General features: G+C 39.9%; 1 protein-coding gene across 1 annotated transcript; it reads left to right on the top strand.

The window, feature by feature from the left end:
- The first annotated feature begins 2,462 nt into the window (after positions 1 to 2,462).
- dnajc25 (DnaJ (Hsp40) homolog, subfamily C, member 25) lies at positions 2,463 to 11,316 on the top strand. Its single transcript, XM_076758097.1, has 5 exons — positions 2,463 to 2,869; positions 4,397 to 4,549; positions 6,047 to 6,417; positions 6,562 to 6,661; positions 9,482 to 11,316. The coding sequence occupies exons 1-5, from the start codon at positions 2,522 to 2,524 to the stop codon at positions 9,602 to 9,604; spliced, it is 1,095 nt and encodes a 364-aa protein (XP_076614212.1). The 5' UTR covers positions 2,463 to 2,521; the 3' UTR covers positions 9,605 to 11,316.
- The last annotated feature ends 757 nt before the right edge of the window (positions 11,317 to 12,073 follow it).

Below are 12,073 nucleotides of genomic sequence, written 5' to 3'. Positions count from 1 at the left end.
ATTTTACAAATCATTGCTTTAAATGATCCACAGTTAGCGAAAGACTATTTTTCATCTATCCTCTTGGGACTCATAATCACATAAATGGCGATTTAAATTTTAACCTTTAATCAAATTCTTAAACATAAAACCTTGAAGAAGTGAGGACTGGCCTATTGGACAACAAATGTCCTCACAAAAATGGATTATGACCAACTTGAACCACAGTTGTTTATATATATATATATATTAATACCCTTGGCATCATCAGAGTATACCAAATTAGCAATAAACTGTTTACAATCTACTCATGGATGTACAAAGAACTGTCAATGGATTACTTAAAGATAGTGAACAAATTTTATAAAACATGAAAATTCTCAGGCAAATTGTTAGGGCTGTGGTCCTGAGTTGTTTTTTCCCCTGTTGACATGCTTTTTTCTTTCCTTTTCTCAGCAGGTCAGAGCGAGAGAGAGAGGCGGGGCCAAGTCACTCTGGATGCGAGTTTCATGAGACGCACCTGCACCTCATCACCTAATCGACTGGGCTTCATAAGACAGCTCATGCTCTGCCCCGGTGCCGGACTATTACCTAAGCTCCAGGTCGCATGCAGCTTGCATAGAGTTCCTTGTGCTACTCTCGTCTCGCTCCTCCCGCCTCCTGTAAACCTCTTGTCTCAGATTATTCCCGCTGTGGTTTTTTCACAGTCGCCTTTTGTTTAGCGTTATAGATTGCTCATCCCAGCGTTGGTGTGTTTTGACTTATTATTTTGTTACTTTCCTGCTACGCCTAGTTTTTTCTTGTCTTGCTTTTTGGTGCCTTTTTCCCCATTTTGGTGATTTTCAGTTCTGCTTGCAAGCAGTACTTCCCTGGTTCAGGTGATTTTTTGGTTGAACTTTTCATCAATAAACCTTGTTTTGACATCTCTGCCTTTGGGTCCTGGCCTCCTCAAGCCGTAACACAAATTCTGGATTTGTAAGAAGTCTCTTTTTTCTGTTTATCCATTCTAAGAAGAAGAAGAATCGGGGAGACATTCCCCTTTATTGTCACACACATGCAGCACGGCACACAGAGGTGAAATTTGACTTCCGCCTTCGTCCCTCCTCCGCGGCAGACCAGGAGCGGTGGGCAGCCAGACCGGCGCCCGGGGACCATTCTTCTGTGTCACCATTGGTCAGGTGGTGATCTTCTTGCATGTTTTTAGTGGGGGTATATTTTTACGGAGGATACCCCAGGTGAACACGGGGAGAACATGCAAACTCCACACAGAAAGGCCCTCCTCAAGCAGCAGGCACCGAAGCATGGTGGAGGACACACCCGGTGCCCGCAGCGAGATTCGAACCCGGGACCTTCTTGCTGTGAGGCGACAGTGTTGCCACTGTGCCACCTTGCCACCGTGCAACCACCATTCTGTTTTCTAAGTGGATTTATGGGTGTTTATTTGCCATGGACACATAATGGACATGTTCCTATAGAGTTTTGTTCACAACCTCGTCTTTGCTGGTTTGGAGGTGGTCACCTTAGACTGTGTGTGTGTGTGTGTGTGTGTGTGTGTGTGTGTGTGTGAGAGAGAGAGAGAGAGAGAGAGAGAGAGAAATTCTCTCTCACACACACACTCTCTCTGTCTCTCTTTCATTCTCTGTGTTTTTCACACTTAAAGGTGCCACCATGAGGAGCTCTTTATTTTACATGGATGTATGGTCTTACTGTAGTGTATTTGTATTTGTAAACAGGAAATTTCATTAAACACTAGTCTAAAAACATCTCTAGCAGTGTTTCTTTGACAACCACTTTCACTTCAAAATGGTAATTGTGGCATCTCTCCCAAGATGAAAGTCTCTGTGAGTAGTGAAAGAACATAGAATTTTTTAAGCATGGTAACTCTCTTCCATGTAGGCTACTGTGCTTTATTTTAATTTTTGAAACAACACAATGTGTGCATATATCCTCTGGTATGTCGTGTGCCTCCGCATATCGTATAAATAATCATGGTGGGCCGCCATGGCCAAAAATGCCAGGGCTATTTTTTGGTCCCTGTCCAGCCCTGCTCCAGGGCGTGTCTTAACTTTTTTTGAACCCAGGGTGTTTCCATGGAAACTGCCCTCATGTGGGTCTCTCCTCCATCAAAGCTGCAATAGGACATGTTGCACTGAATTTGGTGAATTTAAGCTTACAATCTGCTGAATGACAGTTCTGTTACAGTTCTGCATGGTATGTCCAAATAGCACCGCCGTACCTACCTGTCAGATGGCGGACACGCTGGCGCATGCGTTACTCAGAGGTGGTAGTGTTGAGTCTAGCTGCAGTCACGCAGACTACATGATACACCTACTTCAGTACATGACACACCCACTTCACTGCACGACACACCCCCTTAGAGGTTGTCCTAAATTTTATCTAAGAACTTGTAGTGCGTAACGTTAACCCTAACCATTTGTGGGGCGTGTCATGTACCTTAGTAGGCGTGTCTAATAGCAACTGTATGTCCGCAAATGGACGTAACTTCACGTCCCGGTTTGGCAGTAGCGGCAGACAAACAGAAATGGCTGCGCCCACGGAGGGGTGCTGCGGCGGTAGCGGAGGGTTTACTTTGTGTCCGCGGACGGTAAAGTCTTGGTGGCGGTATGCGGTGCTCGTATTGTCCTTGTTATCCCTGCAGACGGTTACTGCGCTGGTGGAAGGCCTGTACTGCGGCACCGAGGTTTGCTACGATGTGCTCGGCGTCACCCGGGAGGCCGCCAAGACGGAGATCGCCCGTGCTTACCGGCAGCTGGCGCGCCGGTATCACCCTGACCGATTCAGGCCGGGTGAGCCCGGCTTAGAGGGAGAGACCCAGGAATCCTCCCAGAAGAAGTTCCTGCTCATTGCGACCGCGTACGAGACGCTAAAGGTCGGTCCAAGTGTCTGTGACACGTAGCCATGTCTCTCATTCTCTTTTAGAATATGTGTATCTCTCACATTCAGAATGTGCCCAATAATATCCTCATAACCTAAGTCCTTTAATAGTCTTTCCTTGCTATACCCCTATAGAACTCTTATAGGAAGTTACAGTGTGTTTACACCCTTGAATGTATGTTCATGTCGGGACTGTCTGATGTTCTCATCCGTATTATTTATAATGTATCCTTTCTTTCAATATGTTTTATTTCATGGTCTTCGTCTTGCGTCCTAATAGTCATAACATAACATAACCTGAATATTCTATAGGGATTATTAGCATGTGTTTAGATCCCTTGATCCCTTTCAATCTTTATAGTAATCCATGATGTCTATTGGCCTACTATATTATATGTATAATATTCTTGAAAATTCATGTGTTGCGCTATGGTACCAATATAAGACAGCACTCCCCATTTTGCCCTTGATGAAATTGTCCTCCTCTTACGAAGTTCTACAGTTTTCCTAAAAGGAGTCTTAATGTCCTATAATATTTTATACTATCTGTGAACTGTCTGGTGTTGTGTATTTGCATTTCTATAACTAATATTTAATCTTTTTTATTGGTCTGTTTTACGTTTTTTCATAGCGTGTCATCACCCATATAATGGTGTCTGTAATATTTCTCACTTATGATAATAAGTAATGAATATAATTAATATTCCCCTAAAGATTCATAGTCTGTTTTTGCATTCTATAGTATTCTTATGTTATCAGTGTAAAAACTGGAGCCTTTCTTTTTCTTGACTTTCTTGACAGTTTTATTCTTCAGTGTGTAAGGCTGCAACAACTGCAAGCACAAGGTGATGTCTTCAAATGTCATGTCTAACCAATGGTCTAAACCCCAAACGTATTCAGTTTGCTGTCATAGAAGTCCCCTGATAACTGAAAATATTCACATTTCAAAAACTGGAATGAGTTAAGTTTGACTCAATACAATTAATCGCTTTTTAAAATAGTTGTTTCCTAATTTTCTGTCAATCAACCAGTTAATTAATCAGTTGGTCAGTGCAGCTCTTGTAGGGTGTCATCAGCCTCCTGTGGTATTTCTCTAATATTCTGACAACAGTGCCATACTGTGTGTTGTATCCTTGTTGAACTTCTGTCTGTCTCCTTTATGCTCCATTTGGTATCCCTTCCATTTTCTCTTAGGGACTTGTTTCTCTTATATATATATATATTTCTGATTTCTCAGGTTGTTTTATAAGGATTTGAACATGTCAGGTCACGTTCAGATGGTATTATTACACTGTTGTAAGGATCTTAGTGCCATCTCTGTAATATTCCAAAAGCTGCTTTATAATGGCCCAGATAAGGCAGCAAGGTCAAAAATCACAATCAACAAAAACACTAAGAAAATAGTACTTACAGTCTTTTACCTCAGAAAATGAGCTTTCTTTACTCATGCTCTGAGCCCCTCCTGCAGGTCTTCAATATTCAAGCAAAAACAGAAATCATGCGTCTTTGTCTTTGTGTGTAGGATGAAGACACTCGGCGCGACTATGACTACATGCTTGACCATCCAGAGGAGTACTATCAGCACTACTACGCCTATTATCGCCGACAGCTCACCCCCAAAGTGGACGTCAGGATTGTTATCCTGGTCACAATCTGTGCCATCTCCATCTTCCAGGTATGACTGCAGCCTCCAGCAGGACCAGAAACTACCAACAGGTTCTAAAGCGAATAATTTAAGGAGTACATAAGATGCTATAAAATGAGGTAGACTGGTGTAGTGATAAAAAGTGTAATTTTTACAAGTTGTGCAGTAATGTTGTAATGCCTTATTATGCTTGAATCAAACCAGTTATGGACAGGTTTAGAACAGGATGTAGACAGGTAATGCACATAAATATATATGCTGTGGCTGTTTAACAGCTTGTAAACAGCAGTAAAATCAACATATATGTATACTATGACGTGTATGTGTATAAACAGGTAATGGGTGCACACACACACATGTAAAACAGGTTAACATAAAAGTATTATTAAGTATTGTGCAGTAAGACTAACAGTGATAGTGATCAGCTTGAGAGTTCAAGAATTCGTTGGTTTTGTAGTCTGTGGGATAAAGCTTTCGCTGAGCCTGATTGTGGGGTACAGGATGCTGTGATACTGTCTGCCAGATGGCAGCATGCAGAGCAGTTTGTTGCAGGGATGATTATTGGTCTTCTTTCTGTACCTCTGGATGTAGAAGTCCTCCATGGATTGCATCTTCGTCCTGATGATGCGCTGAGCAGTTTTCACCACCCTCTATAGAGCCTTTGGGTTGAGGGCAGTGCGACTGCCAGTGATGCAGCCAGTGAGGATACTCTCAATGGTGCATCTGTAGAAGTTGCAGAGTATTCTGGAGTACATGTTGAGCCTCCTTAGCTTGCTGAAGAAGAGCTGTTGTCTTGCTGTTTTTCTGATTGTGTCAGCGTGGTGAGTCCAGTCCTAAAGCTCCTGGCTGTCACCGTAGTCCCATTGATTGTGATGGGAGTGTGTCCCTCCCTCTGTTGCTTCCTGTAGTCCACAGTCAGCTCCTTTGTTTTGCTGACATCGAGAGAGATTTGCTGACAGTAATAACAATTATTGTTATTCTAGGTATTTATTTTGACACACCTTTTCTTCTATTTCATGGTGGATTAAACCAGATAAAGATAAAGCTATAGTGACGTGGCAAATGTACACAAAATTGTGTAATAAAACAGTAAAATTGATGTTCAAAGTAATAAACAGCATTCACTTTTATACATTAAATGACAAAATGCTTCATCTGTGCAAAGCAAAAACTTAAATCACTAGTTCTAATGGTTTTAATTACAGCTTGTTCAGAACTCTTTACCTTGGACAGCAAAAATCTGTAGAATGATGACTTAAGATCAGTATCAGCCTTGGGGCTGGACGAGAGGATTTGCAATCACAGTAGTATTTTTGTGATTTTTGCCAATAAAAATAGACACTGGAAATGTAACAAATTTTTTATTTTAGAATGTTAATAGTACATTACACTTCCTTTCTCATGCTGGCTTGTTTTTGTATATTTGTTTGTATTATTTCAGTATGACAAATTCAAGATTCTAGACAGGCAGACAAAAGCCCATTAGCACATACCTCTCATACCTCTTATCTCCCTGTCTTTACAAAGTACTACAGCTGGCACAGTAGCTACAACGAGGCCATCAACTACCTGGTGACAGTCCCGAAATACCGAATCCAGGCCACAGAGATTGCCAAGCAGCAAGGCCTTCTCAACCGCACCAAGGAGAAGGGCAAGAACCGCCGCTCCAAAGAGGAGATCCGGGAGCAGGAGGAGGATGTGATCCGTGACATAATCAAAAACAAGATTGACATCAAAGGAGGCTACCAGAAGCCCATCTTGTCAGACATCCTGCTCTGTCAGATCGTGCTCTTCCCCTACTACCTGACCAACTATGTGGCCTGGTACACATCCTGGGTTTACCGCTTCACCATCTGCAGGGAGGAGTACGGAGACAAGGAGAAGTTTTACATCATCAGGTCAGTTCTTGTGAAAAGTTAGACGCAATGTAGTGTTGTACTAACTGGATGAATGAGGTGAATCTAGAAACCTTTTTGTGTTTCTGACCTCAGCATCCTCTCAGTGTCAGGTTATCTCACAACAGACTGTGTTTTAATTCTCAGGAGGTACATGAAGATGTCACAGTCACAGTTTGACAGTCTGGATGAAAACACCAGACAGTCCTTCCTTGTGAAACAGCTCTGGATTAAAGAAAACTATGAGGTTTGTCGTTTTAAATCCTCTCTCTGTATCATTTGTTCCATCTTCCCTCCTTTACCTTCATCTGTCTTCTGAAAGTCTTCCATTATTTCCTTTTCAGAATCACAATCAGAATATTTTATTGGTCCCAGAGGGAAAATGGGTCAGTTGCAGTTGCTCCAACAGTAACAGCAATAGAAAGGAAATAAAAAGCTCTTAGAATGTAGTAAAATATAATAAGTATTATAACATATGTACACTATACAACAAGTAAGGGATAATGCCCGACAAGGTGTCCATTATCAGAAATGAATGGACGACGCGGAGGCGTGAACTGCTTCCGTGAAGTCCATTCATTTCTGATAAAGGACACCTCGAAGGGCATTATCCCACTTATACCATGGTCACTTACGAAAGAAATAAATATTAAATCAATTATTAATACATTAATCTTGTTTTTTACCGTTAAAAGTTTCACAAGAAACAGCTGAGTGGACTTTAGTATCTCTCGTTGTGACGCGTTGCTAAGGTAACTGGCTCTGGCCACAGAACCTGCAGCTCAGTTGGCTGCAACTGTTATATTAGGCCTAATCAGTGGAGGGAAGTGAGATGATTGCTTAACGTTATGTTACGTGATACAAAGCATCATTTCAGAGGGCAAGTGCACTTTTTACCACTTGTGTGTGCCCAGAGGATGATGCGAAATTTTGTTTCAAAGAATCTAAGTCCACAGATAGTTTCCTAAATCATTTTTATTGCAAGAAATATTATCCACCATTCACTCTCATCATTAAATGTTTATCAAGCAAGTAAGTCTATCCTAAATTGTTTTTATAAATATTATCCACCATTCACTCTGTATCAAGCAAGTAAGTAAGTAAGCTAAGCAAGACGGAAAGACAGGCGACAAACTATTTAAAATTAAATGCAACATTGCTGTTGATCATGAAATTTGACAGAGATACTGGCATGTCCATCAAATACACTGTGAAATAACGTATGTTAACGTATGTTCTGAGTTTCTGTTGCCACGGTTACCAACTAGCGTTTGAGCCAGAGCAATAATTTAGAACAATCAGGCTATTTGACTGGAACTTTTTTATAGGTGTCCTACAACACTTTTTAACGGACACCATGCGGACACCAATCAGAATCGAGTATTCACCCAGACCATGGTATAATATAAATCAACCATAAATAGTAAGCAATATGGAATTTTCTCCTCTCTATCTCCCTTCTTCCTCCTTTTTATTCATCTTTATGGGTCTTCCACTGTCCCCTGTTTACTTTCTTGTTTTTTCTGATATCTTCCTTTTAGTTTGTGTTCCCTCTTTTCCTTCATCCATTTACTCATCTCAAGGCAAAAGCAACCACAACCCTCATTCTTGCTATGAGTCGAAAAGTTAGCAAACATTTTTGTCCGTAAGAGCTGTATTGATCCTGTCAGAGATGAAGAAGACATTAACAGGACTAAGAATCTGCTTTGAGCAAAAAGCTAATATTAGGAACACGTTAACATGCTCACAATGACCCTACAAACATGCTGATGTTTAACAGCTATAATATGTCAGTATAAATTAATAGTCAGTTTTATTTTTTTCTTGATATTATCTATGTGTATCCTGATTTAAGTATCTGGCTTTCTATGTGACATTCTGTGACATTGAGACAAACTATCTTACACTAATAAACAGATCCCTGAGAGAAATCTCTTGTATTGTGAGGAGAACCAGGCCGGCCACGCCTTAACTATTAGCAGAACCCTTCTTGTCCCAGAATCGCAGCCACTCTACCTTTTGGTATTTTTGTCATTACAATAACAATCATGTCAAAGTATTGAATCAACTCACAATTTTCTTTATGAAACAGATGTGTATTTAGCCTTTGTGAATCTGCTTAGACTTGTGAGTTGAGTCTTTCAGCCTTATAATGAATTCATGCCATGTTTCCTTTTGCAGAGAATCTTAACCCAGCCTACACCTTTTGTTGACCTGCTGTTTCCTGTAACCCTGTATATCATCCTGGCCATAACTTACTATTATCAGAAAGAATTTAATGTTTATGTGTGTTTATGGCTGTACTAGCAGATTTACTGTCTTTGTCTTTCTGTAAAGTTTTGGTTTACAGTCTTTTCAATGTGACAAAGCCTGTAGGCAGGTCGTTCAGTAATTAAATGGCCAATAACCAATCTGTGACTTTGGCTATGGTATTGTACAGTGAATGATCTCCTATCTGAGTTTTTCCCCAAACTGTTTGAGTTTTTCTCTATACAAAAGTTATTATATGATAATACTGTGCCCTAAGGTGGATAATTTAGTGGAGAAACCATTGTGCCACTTCTATTATTGTCATACCTGTACTGAAACAGGAGGTTTGCAGATTCCCCTTGGTGGACTGTATTCTTAGAGTGTTTTATCTCAGAAGAGGCCTATTGACTTGGAATTGGAAATTGGTGCTGAAATACATCAAGATATTCCAGTCCTAACTCCCAGTTTGCAAGACAATTTCTGTAACCGGTCCTTTCCTTAACCGGTTGTTATGTGGTTGTGTTTGTTTTTGTTTTCGTCAGATAAATGAGTATTTTCTGAGCTCATTGCAATGATATTTTGTTTCTTCTCCTAAACTTTTTTAAAATTTATTTTTATTTATTTATTCATGTAATTTTGTCTCATTGTGTTATTTTATGAGAATAAGTATGTGTATTGTTTTATTCATTTTCCCCAGGCCTGTAATATGCCTTGGGAAAACTTGGACTGGCTGTCAGCAGTCAAGTGTCCTCCAGCCTTCGATGTAGCGCTGTAAACTCGAATTTGCTAGTACAAACATCCCTGATGTGTCTTTCAGGTGTACAGAAAGGAGCAGGAGGAGGAAATGAAGGTGAAGATGGCAACTGACCCGAGGATGAAGAGGTACCGCCGCTGGATGAGGAACGAGGGACCGGGCAGGCTGACATTCATTGACGACTGACAGCCAAAAGTTCCATCTATAATATACACACCTGCCTCAGTGCCAATGGACAGTACACACTGTGCTGTGTGGAGAAATACCTGAACAGAAAGATGGACAATGCCTGTTTATATAGTGAGAGATAGCGAGAGATAGCTGTCATAGCTGTCAGGCCTCATAACGGAAATGACTTAAGTGGAACAAACTGTAAGCTGGCGCTTCAGATTTTGAGTAATTTTTTACAATATGCTATTTCTTTTTCAAACCAACATACATGATTTCATTTTCAAGAAGTTTAATGATTAATACCATTGATTCTGTCATTTTCTCACCCAGGTGCAAGGTGATTAGCATACCACCTTGTAACTAGGCTACCAGTTTGATTCCTGCAGCAGCCAACAGTACTGTCTAGGCACGACATCGGACTGTCACCTGCTCACTCTGTATGCTGCTCCAGAGCAGCAGCTAAAAGTTTATCAGCATTTTTGCTTTGATGATGAATAAACCTGGTCAAGAGTATTAAACTGAAACCCATCTTCTTATCTGACTGGTGTGGGTTCCTTTGTTTACCAGGACATGTCAGTTGTTCAAACATTGAGAGAATACTGATTAACTGTTAGGTACATAATACATTTGCTTAAAGAGATGATTTCCTCCAGGGATTTTCTCTTCTGATCTGATCTGTGTTGTTGAAGCTTTTCTGTACAAAAAGAAAGGAAACCAAAGTTGCAAGTGTCTGTAAACTGTACATTGTAAGAAGTTTCACGGAGTTTATCGTGGTTCCTCCTCCATCTCTTCAGAAGTTCAGGTGACCACTTACTGTTTATTGCATTTGAAATAAGTGCATTTTACTTAATATTTTTTATTGTTTCACATTTCACTGGTCTATCTGATGTCATTTTGGTGTTGAGGCAGCACTAAATGCATACTGTAACAGTCATACAGTCTTTGTTGTGAACACAACAATATAGCTTTTTTTAAGTTCACCCTACATCTGGACTGTTTAAGGCAAAAAAGACACAAGGGACAGCATCTCAGCCAGCTCGTGGACTTAATGTTATCTTATAAATCTACAAATAACAGTTGTCATTTCATAACTGATGCTCACCGTAGAAAGAAGCTGCTATTTCGTTACGTTAAAATTTGTGTTACATGAATGAATGGAAAGTAATCTGGATGAAAACAGAGAGGGCCATGACACAGAGCATGTCATACAAAATGGGGATAATGGACTGTATCCTTAAAGACAATCATACTGGTGCACTCCATTGCTCAGAAATAAAATTGAGGAATTAGGTGTGTGAAGACAGAAAAAGAACTTAAAAGACTCAGTTCACACACCTGTGTGTCTTACACCTGGCAAATCGTACTGTGATAATGGGTAAGGTCACAAAATCATATCCTTTGTTTGCTGTCACATCAGATAATGTTGCATAGCCTACAGCTCATGCTCTTTCTTTTGATGTTAGCTTCTATTACCTTCCTTTGTTTTGACCATAGAAATAACTCTATGATTGGAAAGATTGCTTGGATTTGATATTTGCCATGTCACAAATGTTGATCTGCCTTATAAGAAGAACTGAAAAAAGATGAGTGACAAATTGGTCATGCTGAACTGCCTTATGAAGAACATGCAGAGTGATGTTTAAGTTCCAAATTATTGGCATAACCATGAAGTAAGAAGTATGATTGTTAAGCCCATTTTCTTTTCAGTAAACATATATCCAAACATGTTGATTTGTTTTGTCGTAACTCTTTGAAAAAAGAAAGCAATAAGGCTGCACAATTGTTGGTAATGGTGTTTTAATTAATGTTTTTCAGCACATATGACGTGTTTTCAAACGTAACAAACTAAAACTTAAAAACCATATTTTGATGAAAACCTCTGACCGTTACCAGCTATTTAGTTGAAAAAATTGGGATGCTGTGTAAAACAGTAATAAAAAAGAATGCAATTTTTTTTTGACATATATTCAGTGGAATACAGTACACAGACAAGATATTTAATGTTTAAAACTTTATTGTTTTTTTGTTTTGTTTTGTTGTCAATATATGCTCATTCTGACTCTGATGCTTGCAGCATGCTCCAAAAGTTGGGATAGTACTGTCTTTACCACCTTTTTAACAACACTGTAAGTGTTTTGGAACTGAGGAAATAGTTTTGTGTTTTGAAGTTTTGAAAGAGAATTTCTCTCCCATTTTTGCCTGATATATGATATGAATTGCTCAATTGCTGGTCTCCATTGTCATATTTTGTGCTTCATAATGTGCCACACATTCTCAATGGGGAACAAATCTGGAATGCAGGCAGGCCAGGTTAGTACCCACACTCTTTTACGACAAAGCCACGCTGTTAGTGGCTTGACATTGTCTTTGTGGAATAAGCAGGGTTGTCCCTAAAAAGATGTCATCTGTATGGCAGCATAATTCTTGTAAAACCTGTATATACCTTTCAGCAGTAATGGTTCCTTCACAGATGTACAAGTTGCC

The sequence above is a fragment of the Chaetodon auriga genome, chromosome 19 (genome assembly GCF_051107435.1).
Source record: "Chaetodon auriga isolate fChaAug3 chromosome 19, fChaAug3.hap1, whole genome shotgun sequence".
In the NCBI taxonomy this organism is placed as follows: Eukaryota; Metazoa; Chordata; class Actinopteri; order Chaetodontiformes; family Chaetodontidae; genus Chaetodon; species Chaetodon auriga.
Note: the sequence above shows the minus strand (reverse complement) of the source record. Positions and strands in the feature narration are given on the sequence as shown.

What these genes read in the sequence shown, in the direction of transcription:
- dnajc25 (XM_076758097.1), top strand. Translation starts at nt 2,522, where the DNA reads ATGGCTGCGCCCACGGAGGGGTGCTGCGGCGGTAGCGGAGGGTTTACT. An exon ending in GAGAAGTTTTACATCATCAG is followed by an intron (nt 6,418 to 6,561) that starts GTCAGTTCTTGT and finishes TTTAATTCTCAG; the next exon opens with GAGGTACATGAAGATGTCAC. An exon ending in GGATTAAAGAAAACTATGAG is followed by an intron (nt 6,662 to 9,481) that starts GTTTGTCGTTTT and finishes TGTGTCTTTCAG; the next exon opens with GTGTACAGAAAGGAGCAGGA.